Source organism: Antedon mediterranea, chromosome 8 (assembly GCF_964355755.1).
Source record: "Antedon mediterranea chromosome 8, ecAntMedi1.1, whole genome shotgun sequence".
Lineage (NCBI taxonomy): Eukaryota > Metazoa > Echinodermata > Crinoidea > Comatulida > Antedonidae > Antedon > Antedon mediterranea.
Genome location: NC_092677.1, coordinates 10,031,363 through 10,044,491, shown reverse-complemented (window position 1 = coordinate 10,044,491; position 13,129 = coordinate 10,031,363). Strand labels below are relative to the sequence as shown.

At 35.9% G+C, this 13,129-nt stretch overlaps 2 protein-coding genes across 3 annotated transcripts; both read right to left on the bottom strand.

The window, feature by feature from the left end:
• Nucleotides 1-778: 778 nt before the first annotated feature.
• LOC140056055 (uncharacterized) lies at nucleotides 779-7,728 on the bottom strand. Its single transcript, XM_072101289.1, has 9 exons — nucleotides 7,642-7,728; nucleotides 5,646-5,873; nucleotides 5,314-5,524; nucleotides 4,910-5,021; nucleotides 4,052-4,259; nucleotides 2,756-3,273; nucleotides 2,226-2,381; nucleotides 1,290-1,394; nucleotides 779-1,022 (listed from the first exon to the last, which is right to left on the bottom strand). The coding sequence occupies exons 2-9, from the start codon at nucleotides 5,823-5,825 to the stop codon at nucleotides 899-901; spliced, it is 1,614 nt and encodes a 537-aa protein (XP_071957390.1). The 5' UTR covers nucleotides 5,826-5,873; nucleotides 7,642-7,728; the 3' UTR covers nucleotides 779-898.
• A 1,883-nt stretch (nucleotides 7,729-9,611) lies between these two features.
• LOC140057149 (uncharacterized) lies at nucleotides 9,612-13,086 on the bottom strand. 2 transcript variants are annotated; one of them, XM_072102702.1, is made up of 3 exons: nucleotides 12,840-13,085; nucleotides 11,302-11,682; nucleotides 9,612-11,175 (listed from the first exon to the last, which is right to left on the bottom strand). In XM_072102702.1, exons 1-3 carry the CDS (start codon nucleotides 13,028-13,030, stop codon nucleotides 10,236-10,238), a joined length of 1,512 nt encoding a protein of 503 aa, XP_071958803.1. In that variant the 5' UTR covers nucleotides 13,031-13,085; the 3' UTR covers nucleotides 9,612-10,235. The 2 variants fall into 2 exon arrangements, with proteins under 2 accessions (XP_071958803.1, XP_071958802.1); XM_072102701.1 differs by having other exon boundaries at nucleotides 9,612-11,682; nucleotides 12,840-13,086.
• Between the last annotated feature and the right edge of the window lie 43 nt (nucleotides 13,087-13,129).

Below are 13,129 nucleotides of genomic sequence, written 5' to 3'. Positions count from 1 at the left end.
ATTATGTGTTTGCTATGCAAGGTTAGACCAGGTACTGTATTGAGCTCTGTCTACACTATCAAACTTCATGTGAAAACAAAACGTGATGTGCCCATATATAGACATGAAGATGTCATATGACTACCATTATTTTTGCATATCGTATCACTACCATGACCACTTTTTTTGTCACATAAATGATAGTGTAGACAGAGATTTAGAGTAATTAATGACTTTTGCCAAAAAATATAACATTATTCCTAATAAAACAGAAACTTCAATCCCAGTAAAAAAAAATGATTCAAACTTTTTCCAGTTCCAACTTATTTACACATTATAAACTGTTTCTATAATATATAACATATTTACAATCAATCGAGAAAAAAGGGGAAGAATAGCTTATATACAGCACTGACATTTAGTAATTTGCCATTTATATACCATATTTCCTCTCGCATAATTCCACCCCCTAGAACTCGAAATTGGACCGACTTTCATGACTCTGGGAAACCCTGGTTCATGAAAAAAATTATTGGTAAGCATTTCTTGTAAAACCTCATCTGAACTGGATAGAGAGAGGCCTACATCCAGACCAAAAGTCAATACTGGGACTATACCCAGTTTATAAAAATCAGACGTAAAGTAGGGGGTGGGATTAGACTCGAAGTGGATTTATACCCGAGGATATGTGGTATATATGTCTACTTTGTCTGAGGCCTCTGGACCCTTCTTTGGGTCACCTCTATTGACACTTTCCTGTGAAATGAACATGGCAAAATATATGTTTTAACTCTACATCTATTCCGAGGATACCCCTACTCAGGGGACAACTTGTTGGGTTGATAAGGATTCCAATATTATAGGGGTGTTCTACTTTATATAAATTTATATTAATTTAATCTGAATTTATGATGACATATCACATCTTAGGCTTCACAACGTTTCCGGAATACGCCACTGGTATTAACTCTTTCCGGTACTCCATGGGTAGATGCTGTTCAATCAATGACTGGATAGACTGCTTGTTTGTTATCAAACCTTGCCTAAAAAAAGAAAATATTTTTTAAAAAATTAAAAATATTTTTACTAGTATATAGGTGATATTACTTTTGTGGAAGGTAAAGTTAAAATTTATAACCGCTTAAAAGATACTCTAGTAGTGGAAAAAAAAATTAAATGGCGGCGCACATTTTTTCTCTGCGAAAACACACAATTTGCGTGTATAAATTTGTCTAGTGGAAAAAAGGCGTAATGCCAAAATGTACTGTATAAATTTATTCCAATGTTATAGTGTTTCAAAAAAAAATTACCTTTTCATAAGTAATTCAACATCAGCCATTTCAATCGTTTGCCGATGACTGTGTTTACAGTATGCACCAAGATCAGCTGTCACCCTTTTGAAGAACTTCTCACTCCTAACAAGTAGATTTCAAAAGTTTTATCTTTAACTTTCAATAACTTATTGAGTGGTTTAAACAGGTTAAGAGTATGGAGTTGGATAACTAAATTCCAAAGTTTAAAGATAGGACATATGATAAAAAGGAAGTATTACAGTTACCAATTGCCTATACATCAGCCCAATTATAAATGTGTTATCTATACCCTAGGATGAGCTCAAATCCAGGTCAGCCTCATACACCCAGGTCGGCCTCATACACCCAGGTCGGCCTCATACACCCAGGTCGGCCTCATACACCCAGGTCGGCCTCATACACCCAGGTCAGCCTCATACACCCAGACCAATGTCTCATACGCAGGTAAGCACCATATACCCAAAGTAAGCACCATATACCCAAAGTAAGCACCATATACCCCAGGTAAGCACCATACACCTGAATACACCAAATACTCTCAGTAAGTATCACACTGCCAGGTAAGCACCATATATCCAAAGTAAGCACCATATACCCAAAGTAAGCACCATATACCCCAGGTAAGCACCATACACCTGAATACACCAAATACTCTCAGTAAGTATCATACTGCCAGGTAAGCACCATATATCCAAAGTAAGCACCATATATCCAAAGTAAGCACCATATACCCCAGGTAAGCACCATACACCTGAATACACCAAATACTCTCAGTCGGTATCATACTGCCAGGTAAACACCATTTATCCAGGTCAGTACCATACATCTAGGTATGCACCATACACCCAGGTATGCACCATACACCCAGGTAAGCACCATATACCCAAATCAGTACCATACACCCAGAAAGCAGCTAAAAAGTGTGTAGCTTACCCCTTTTCTATAGCATCAAGTGCATCTTTTGATACTTTAGCAACTGAGAAGTGACTGAAGATACTCTTTGTTAAACTTGTTGGCAGTGGTGGCTGTAGTTTTGTCTTTCTTGCTTCTCTTGGCTTTCTTGTCGTCGTTTTGGGTATTATAGCCGTACTATAAATAAATTAGAGCAATTTCATAAGTAGAACCAGAAAGCTCTGTCTACACTATCAAACTTTATGTGACAAAAAAATGTTATGTGGCCATATATGGACATGATAATATCATTATCACTACCACATTTGGGCACATCACACTTTTTTTTCAAACTATGTGTATGATTGAGATATCAGAAACTATTATTTCAGTGCATAGATTATTCTGTATATACACTCTAGTTAGATAAAAACATTAAGTTAAACTGTTATACTGGTCCTAAACACATCTCTGTCGACTTTTAGATTGTTTGCACCAACATAACGAAAACGTGTGTAACACCAGCTTAATTGAAGGATGGCATGGATAACTATGCGATATTATTGACATACCTTCTTTTCACCTGAACACTTTTTCTTCGTTCAGTAAGAATCGGTGTTTGGCGAGATCTTGGGGAAATATGTGGTGTTTGAAGGTTCCTAAACTCATTAGTTTCATTTAGAGTTTGTCTTTCCAAATTACTCTCATTAATCCAGTTGGACTGTTGCATGCTGTTATCAACTACTTCTTCTGGTTCAGGACTCCTTTCACATCCTTCAGTTGGCTGGTTTCCATCTTGAATGTCTCTTTCTACAGAAGACTCAACGCTATCAGTTTGACCTCTTTCAACACTGCCAATAGTGTCCTCCTTCTCTTGATCCTCTCTAGCAATGTCCTCTTCCATCATTCTATCACCAGTGGAGTTAACATCAACCTCTCTTGGTACATCAGCCATCCCATCAATTGACTCATCACCACTGATACTTTCGTCATCACTCATCTTAAAGTCTGGAATCTTTTCATCTGGCTGAAGATGAATCCTTGATAATGGTGTGCCAGATGCATCAGGACTAGATGACAAAATGACATCCTAAAAAAACAGTCCATTAACATATAAAATAATTTCATACATATTCAACAGCAAGAAACTTGCCAATTACAGGATAAACTGCATTGATTTGATTCAGGCATAGGGGTGGAAACAGTTGTGAGTTACAACCCTGGGCAGGATTGAACCCTGGGCACAAGGACAGGATTGAACCCTGGGCACAAGGTCAGGATTGAAGCCTGGGCACATTGTCAGTATTGAAGCCTGGGCACAAGGTCATGATTGAAACCTGGGCACAAGGTCAGGATTGAAGCCTGGGCACAAGGACAGGATTGAAGCCTGGGCACAAGGTCAGGATTGAAGCCTGGGCACAAGGTCTTGAAACCTGGACCTTGGGATTTGGAGGCAAGCATGTTAACTACCAAGCTACATATTTTTCAGAGAAAAGACAACCAAGTAATTATTAAATTAAATGTAAACTAAAACTGAAATTCTATTATCAGAAAATCCAATTACACTTCTAATAACCATTGAATATTATTATATTTTATTGGAAAAATAAGTTTTGTTTACATGTTATGTGAAACCACATACTGTACCGTAAAGAAAGAAAGACTGTTAAATTATAATACTTTAGGAAGTTAAATTTAAATTGAAATCTAATAAGGAACACCTTCAGGATCCAACAGTGTTTTCCTAATTGGGTGTCCCCTGAATAGGGATTGGCCGTTGTGTTAAAACATATATATTGCCTCTCGTTCATTTCACAGGAAAGCAAATTTTAATTAAAAACAGTTTGTTTTCGAAAATAATTTCTTACCGTTTCAGCACGTTCCTCTAGGGTTGATTTATCTTTATCTAACTCTGCAGCAGCATCCTCTTCCAATCGTGGTCCGACTGTCTTTATTCGTTTTTCAATCCCTGAAAAAAAGTTTTCGTAATCAAGCTCTGGTCTCTTTCGTTTCTTCTTAACTGAACGAGTTCCGCTACGAGTAACGACTTCTGCATCCACGAGAGGAGAAAGTGCCCTTAAATGAAATATAGATTAATAAAGTGATTTTGTGGATTTAGGATAGAAAGATAAAAGATAGAAGATGAAAATGCTTGTTGTCACTCTCAATATATAGGGCGTAATGACAAATACTAACAATTGTTATAAACCTGTCTACACTAATCAAATTTTTGAGTCAAATAAAGTTTTATAGTGTAGACAGGTTGGTTGAATTGATGTGCCCATATATGGACATGATGATGTACTACCACTACCATATTTGGGCACATCACATTTTTTTGTCACATTGATAGTGTAGGCAGAGCTTAATCATTGAACTTTAAAATTAAAAGTACTTATATATACTTATACAATATTTGTTATGATCCTCTCACACATATTGTAATACTATGTAAGTCAATAAATAAAGGATTTCACTTAAGTTGATAAGAGAGCCGAGCAGGAATGTAAGGGTAAGTATTTGCCTTTTAGCCAGTGGCATATAAGGGCTTGTTGGCTAAACCCAGAAGCCCCAGAGCATGGAGGGTTACACAGTGTTGGAGGGCTTCCCCACTGCGTTACCCCACTGCTTTTAGCTTAAGTGTGATTGGTGAATACAGCCACTGTACTTTTCAAATTAGGAATATTAACATTACTTGTATGTTGTCTATATACTCTCATACTTACCTACTCTGTTGATAAGTTTCAAATTCTTGGTCATTATAGATACCAGGCAACGCAAAAGATTCTGTTGGCGGTGAAGTTTCTGTCTGATGTACAGCAGGAGTTTCTGGAGCAGCTATAACAAATAATTAATTTTTATTGAAACATCAAGCATAAGTATGTTTAATTTAAATTTTAAATAAGGCATGGTGCCCTAGACCTAGCATGTTGACCACTTGAAATTACACAGCTTTACAACTTATAAACGACTGATGGTTTGGGAATATTAGACATTTTTCTAGTCAGAAACTACCAATGGTGAAAAGAAATAGAAATATTAAATAAACCCAAACAATAAATAGCATTTTTACAAGATCTGAAGAGTATTGTCTATCAGTGTGAATGGGACACTAATAAAAGATTTTCACCTTCAGCTAGAAATCCTTGTATCAGGCCTCGTGGGGTCGGGTCATCCCCTCCAAATCCTACCACAGGAAATTGTTCTGCTCCTCCTTTACTACGACGGAATCGGTTTCTTACAGCCGCTTTTGCCGAAACTTCAGGGGTCAACTTTTTAGGAGTTGAATGTTTTCTTCGTGAATGTCTTTCCGAAGAAAACGTTTGTTTTTTAGGGCTAACCTAAGAAATTGAATTATAAAAAAATAAGTCATAAATTGTATTTTTAATAAAGATGCTAGAATTGGGATATTTTGATTGTTTAAAACTTAAGTTGCTTTCTCCAAATAATGTTAAAGTATACCTGACTTCCAGTACTTGTTGAAGCACGGCCCTTGCTATTATTTAAAACTTCTTTTGTGAGTTGTTGACTGCTTCTTCTTGACCGAGACCTAGTATTGATGACACTTTGACTAATTTCATTGGTTAGTAGGAATCCCTGGATTAAACTCCTCGGAGTTTCTTTTTCAGTAGACATGCTCATTCAATTGTAGTGTTTAGATGATCAAAATTGAATCATTTACAATTGTATCTAAAAAAAGAGAGTAAACAACACATTTAAATATAACATAGTTTGTTTACTTGTTTACTACTGTATATAGTTTTAATGTATTGTATTGATATTTTTAATGTTTTATATATTGTATGTGTTTTTAAGCATCAAAGGAAAACCAATTTCATGTTCGCCTTGTTGTGTTCATGACAATAAAGATTTATCTTATCTTATCTTAAAAAAGTGATAAACATTAACAACAAAAAAACACCACCATGATGGGAAGATTATACTAAGTAAGTCTAGGCTTTAATTTGATTGTACTAAAATTAAGATTAATAATCGCATCTAGGCCTAGGCCTACATATTTAGAGTTATATCACGGTATATATGTTATGCGCAATTTGAACGATTTGCGCAATTTGAAATTGCGCAAAAAAAATCCTTGCGCAATTTGAATTGAAACATGTGTTTCAAATTGCGCAAGCAACGTATTAAATTGCGCAAGTAATCTGCAAATTGCGCAAGGTTTTTCGACAGATTGTGAAATCATGCACACCCATATTTTTATAGTAATTTCTAAGAATTATTCAAAATTAAAGATAAATATCGCATTTCCTTATTTTAGTAGTGCAAATATATTGTTATAAGGTAGCATACCGTCGAAGAACCGACGAAGGAAAACGAAGCGGTGGTGTTCCACCAGGCGGGCGCGGCGCGGGCGGCCGGCTATACTACTCTAGCCTAGCTAGGGTCTGGACTACTGACACTGACTAGGTTACATGGCCTAGCTTAAACTAATATTAAAAACTTAATTTTTACATTTATTTTGATTTATTTAAAGTTACAGTGATAATATTATTTAATTGTAATAATAAATGTTATGTATTTATTATACACATGTTATCTTCGCATTTATTATGTTTTATTTTGAGTTATTTAGTTTCCAATAAATTATTATAATACCGATTGTCTGGTAGAATTTTGTTGCGCAATTTGGAAATTTACAGTTCGTTTTCAAATTGCGCAAAGGTGTCATATTGCGCAAGAACTATCTTGCGCAATTTACAAATTGTGCAGCGCAATTTAAAATTGCGCAAAGATTTTCTTGCGCAATTTGAAATTGCGAAAAAAAATCCTTGCGCAATTTTAAATTGCGCAAGAATTCTTTGCGCAATTTCAAATTGCGCAAGGATTTTTTTGCGCAATTTCAAATTGCGCAAATTGTTCAAATCGCGCATAACATATACAAAAAAATCCCAAACACTGAAACAGCGATTTACAATACAATACACAACAATGAGAATTAAATAAAAAATTATAGAACTTTAAAAAGTTTATAAGAATACTAATTTATTATAATTATCATTATTAATTATAATTTAAATATCAGACATAGGGCCTACATATAGCCTGGCCAAATGTAATGAATGTGTTATTATGATCTACTAGGCCTCTAGGCCTATTTTGATATTTATTTCTATAGCAACAAGGACTAGCCTACTACTTCTACTACTGTAGGGCCTAACTAGGCTATATTATACTAATAGCCTACTACTACTAGTAGTACTAGGCCTATCACTGACACTAGGCCTAGGCTAGTAGCCTACTGCTGGTGCCTGGTACGGTGGGTAGGCCTAGTTACTACCTAGTTAGTAGGGGCAGGGCCCAGCCTGTGTGGTCCTAGTTAGATGCCTAGGCCTAGATAATTATAGTAGATAGGCTAGCAGTAGTAGCCTAATTATTTAATATAAAATAAAATAAAACAGTTTTATTTATATATCAGCTTTAAAAATAATAAACAAACCTTCTTGTGTAGTTTCTGTACATTGATTTCTTCATCGCTTTCGTTTCGTTTTCTTTTTTTTTCCCATCTCAATTTTATTTTTCGCGCGCAACTTTAACACCAACCAGAAGAGGGCAGCAGATGACAATGATATGCATGATCAATCCCCATTCCCATGCATCCTATCGCCCTCTATTAAGCGTGGTTCCCACAAGCGACGCAACACAAGGACGTAACGCAACGCAAGTGAATTGACCACCAATCACAAGCGATGGCTTATTCGCTTGTGATTGCTAACTGTCTATAACTTCGCTTGTCATTGGTAAAGCTTGGTTCCCACTAGAACGTAACGCAAGGACGTAAACGCAACGCAAGCGATTTAACCAATGACAAGCGAAGAGACAGTTGGCAATCACAAGCGAATAAGCCATCGCTTGTGATTGGTCAATTCACTTGCGTTGCGTTACGTCCTTGCGTTGCGTCGCTAGTGGGAACCACGCTTTAAAACGCTTGCGTTGCGTTTACGTCCTTGCGTTACGTTCTAGTGGGAACCAAGCTTTATAGTGAAAAATGTGCTGTACTAAAACTAAAAACGAGGAGCAATCGATAACAAATGTAATGTATAACCATATACATATAATATCTCTATGATTGATATAACGTATTTTTACTTTCCTCCCTCTCCCGATTCTGTAGTTGTCTTTGTAGGTAGGTCTACTGTCTTTATTTTTATGTTAAATGTTTTTTGTTATGATTGTGTTTTCAATAGTGATTGACTGATTGATTGATTGATTATTCACTTTATTTAAAAAAAAAAACAATGCAAAGAAAACGAAATAAAAAAAAGAATTTTCTTCCATTTAGTGTAGTGAAGACTGACAATGGTATTGGATGAAACTACGTAGGCCTACTGCCAGTTCAGTTTTCCAAAAAAGAGTTCAGAGGCAACCAAACAAATCCATCCATCCTTCGTCCATGAAAAGGGTCTTTTAAAAATTGCTGCACTAGTTACGCGAATATGACGTCAAGAAAATTAATAATATTATACAATACTGAGAAAACTATGTTAATTGTATTGATAAGCTTGGTTCCCACTAGAACGTAACGCAAGGACGTAAACGCAACGCAAGCGTTTTAACCAATGACAAGCGGAGTTATAGACAGTTAGCAATCACAAGCGAATAAGCCATCGCTTGTGATTGGTCAATTCACTAACGTTGCGTTACGTCCTTGTGTTGCGTCGCTAGTGGGAACCACGCTTAAGTACATGCAAAAAGTGGGGTTTAAAGTATTAATTCTAAATGATGGATGACGTTCGATTAATTAAATAACATCAAATATCCAATATAAATTGTAAGATGAAGGAAGAGGGCAAAACTCAAAAAGTAACGCCAGATGAAAAACAGAAATTCTATTAAACAAAAGACCTTGTGGCGAGCAAGTCCTAACGTAGTGACCAATACCATAATCATCCTGCCCTTTATAAGACACATACCAACAGGCAAAATAATATAAATATAAAAATATAGAAAACGAAAATAAACAGTTCAGTTTTCCAAAAAAAAAGAGTTCAGAGGCAACAAAACAAATCCATCCATATTAATTCCGGAAGCGCGAAGGTATTTTGTGGTTAAATTTCTTTCTAATGATCACAGCCTCGGGCATACTAATGAAATGTATTATATAATATTGCGTAGGTAGTGGGCCTAGCCTAATTATGACAATTGAAAATTTGACAGCTGATAACAACCCAATATAAATAAATGGTTAGACGTTCTCCTATGACTCGGTTAAGTGTAGTACATTACACCAGCAAATCTTTGATCATTTGATCAGAAATTAAATATGAAAATATTTTTATTAACCTTTTTTTAAATCAATTTTAATGACTTTCCTACCTTAGTATTAGTATTGTCCGTTTTGAGGAGTAACTCCAGGAAAAGAACATGTTTGGCGGCACGGCGGCGCTTTTTGGTGAGACTTTTGTCCTTCCAGTGCATACTGAGTATGGTAAGAGATTTGACAAAAAGCACTCTCTCCATAACTAATGTACTTAGTAAGCTTCTAAACTAAATATTATTACATGCCTATTAATAGAATACCCAGAGAAAAGTAAAATATATACCCCTTCCCTGGTATACCAAACAATTATGACTTAATCAATTTTGGCTGACAAAGTGGGGAGCGCATGCATCTGCGCTCCTCCCAGATTCGCCCATGAAAAAGGGTCTTTTAAAAATTGCTGCACTTAGTTACGCAAATATGACGTCAACAAAATGTAAATTGTAAAGTATACATGCAAAAGGTGGGGTTTAAACTTAATATTAATTCTAAATGATGGATGACGTTCGAATACGTAATAACGTAGTGATGACCAGTAGGCCTACCATAAACATCTGGACTCCTGCTTTTTATAAGACACATAATTATACCAACAGGCAAAATAATATAGATATATACTATAGCATTTTATTAGAAAATATTACAGACAATTAACGCATAAATAAGTATGTTTCCAGACAGTCACGTCAGGCGTGCGATCTACCCAAGAATATTATTAATATTATATTATTATTATTCATTTTATTATATAAGGATGGATACATAATTAATAGTCATATACTTTGTCTTTCTCCAAATTGGCGGTAAGCGCACACGCCGCCGGGAATAACTGATTGTGTATTATTATTAGGTACATTTATTCCTTGAAATATAGCGGTAGGTCTATTGTTATTTTGTTCATTAATTGTAATAGGTTTATCTTTAAAGTTTGTTTGCGCAAGTTGGGCAGTCAGTGCAGCCTCGCTTTCAGTTAGGCAAGACGCAGACGCACTTCTGTCTCCAGTGGTCGTCATCGCCGCCGCATTAATAGTTGAGTCTGTTTGACGAGGTTGTTCTCTTGGTCTATCAGTTCTAACGTCATCTCCATCAATCTGCAGGTAATTGTATGGGCGATGAAAATGTAGGCCTGTATTATCAACAACAGAATTAACGTAAGATGGCGTGACAGGCATAACATGACTACTTTCTGTTCCGACGACGGCATTATATGACGAGGAATCCGATGTTGAGCACGAGATTCCATCAAGGCAGCGATATCGTCCGTCATGTTTGCGGAAATGTTCATCAATTTCGCTGTTCGTATGAGGTACATTATAATCACTATTAAAATCAATGAATGTCGATAATCCATGGGCACTTGTATCAGCATGGCGGGAATGAGAAGGCCTGTCTGTCGTCTGAAATGGTTCCAGACCTATTGCCTCTCTTATTGGTAATTTTGGAACTTTCAGATTATTAGGACGGTCAATCTCTTTGTGCTTTGTCGCTATGTTAGTGTTTGAACGTGGCGGTAAACGTTTTAGATTATTATGTTCCATTATTAATCTGGGCGTAGCCGCCTGTGTCCTCCTCAGTTGTTGCCCAGTAACGCGCGAAGACAAGCCAATGAGAGCTCTCTGACACGCCATCTCCTTCAACTTGTAGTGATATCGAAAGCAACCCACAGCGGCATTGCGAAACATGAGCAAGTTCCATATAGAAAAGAACACTAAGCTTAAAAAATAGAACATGATAACTATTAGATCCATTGAAAAGATATCATTTGTTGTATATGATATAATAATTAGAACAGTCGGTAAAATTATTCTAGTTATAAACGTCACATTTGCTCCTACGCACTTATTCATCCAAGTGATGTTGCTGAGTTCATGATCTTCCTTATCCATCTGGTTCAGCAATTTTGAGAAATCAATAAAAACGGCGTCGGCTTGGAAAACCAGGCCTAGAACTCCGCAAAGACCGTTCTGACGTTCAACTAAAAACACCAAGTAAAGCGTGATCGTTAGTATATGATGGACGGTGGGTATTCCGTAGCTTGGGATGTGGATGTAGTGGATAGAATCCAGAGTTAGTTTAAAGATGTAGAACCCAACCATGATAGCAAATCCTATTTGAACTGTTCGAGGGATGTCACGGAATGGTGACTGGATAACATTCGTTGCACACAGAGTCACGATGCCTAGCAGGAACAACAGAATGTTTCCCAATGTAAGAACAACACTGAAAATGAAAAAAAAAAGTTAAATAAAATGTTAACTATTATAGTATTTTATACTTACATGCACTTACTCTGTTCTAGTCGTCACGATCACATCCGCAGTAAATGCTCGTTTAACCATGAACGAATGACATTTCTGTACTTTTCCCTAGTGTAACCAGTTACAGTAACTCCGATGGTAGGCCCTACCGTCTGATATCAGATCAAAGTATAGACCCCAAACGGCAAAACGCGCAATGTTATCGCTGAATGCAATTTACCTCCGATAGGCAATAAAAATAGCATTTTATTTTACTAGTACCAACAATTTGGAGTTTAAAAGATCCCAGAAAAAAATTCGCCAGGGGTAGGCCTAATTTCCGTTAAAAACCCTCCTAATATCCGAATTTATAGCAACGTATGTGTTGAACAAAGGAAGAGATGATAATATTGTCTTATTAGACAGGAAGCTGCAAAGTTAAGTTATAGTGTTTTAGTCCTTATTTAGGCCTATAGTGCTATTGCGCCAAAAACAATGTACATTGCAAAGAGATATACTATAAAATACGGCGAAATAAAATTAACTATTTTGTAATATGGTATCAAAAACGATATAGTTTTATTAAGCTTTAAAGCCCCTGCGCCCAAACATATACGTTTATAATAATTATTATCCCCATATGATAACGTAACGTAAAGGTTTTATTTTGTGTTTATGCGCATTGCAACACATACAGACCGTTTAATTTGAACCTGATTATTTTATTTATTTATTTAATTATAAACTTATTTTACATGGATGACATTTCATTAAAAATGATGTTCTTACAAAATGGTCCATGATTAAAGAAATGCATGCATAATACTCAGTGAATAGTCATAAGTTACAACAATATTTGTTGTTGTTTTTGATAATAGAAAGACATACACGTGCAATTACATTTTAAATACAGATACAGAATTAATACTAATAAACAGTTAAGTAAGTACATCGCAATTACACAGGTTCTCAAGTTGAAGTTTCTATTTAAATACATAATTTTTGTTGTGTTTTGATTTTTGTCTTTATTTAGTTATGACATTGACAATATTAACCAGGAGACACAATGATGATACGTTCAGTAGCGTAATTCTCTCGTGATGAAATAACAACAAAAAACAAACTATACAATATACTTACTATCGTGGCAGATACCATGGGCATTCCTCGTGCAGACGACCTAAACTCGGCGGACAGCGATCTGTGAATCTGGCACTCGTTAAAAACACCTTAGAGCCACAATACATTGCTACGAATATATTTATCGATAGTGAGGTAGCTAAAAAACTTTCTAAAATAAATGCATTCATTGCACAAGAAATAAAGCACATCAAATCATTATAAACTCTTAGTAGCGACTGAATCGCTTGCTAAGTGTGTTGGTTAAACGAGAACTCTTATCCATAAAAATAGGGGAATCCCCTTTTGAG

Coding starts and splice junctions, on each gene's coding strand:
- LOC140056055 (XM_072101289.1), bottom strand. CDS start 5,825: ATGAGCATGTCTACTGAAAAAGAAACTCCGAGGAGTTTAATCCAGGGA. Junction 5,022..5,313: donor ACAAGGATTTCTAGCTGAAG/GTGAAAATCTTT, acceptor TATTTGTTATAG/CTGCTCCAGAAACTCCTGCT. Junction 4,260..4,909: donor GAAACTTATCAACAGAGTAG/GTAAGTATGAGA, acceptor ATTTCATTTAAG/GGCACTTTCTCCTCTCGTGG.
- LOC140057149 (XM_072102701.1), bottom strand. CDS start 13,030: ATGTGCTTTATTTCTTGTGCAATGAATGCATTTATTTTAGAAAGTTTT. Junction 11,683..12,839: donor CCATGGTATCTGCCACGATA/GTAAGTATATTG, acceptor TTTCATTTTCAG/TGTTGTTCTTACATTGGGAA.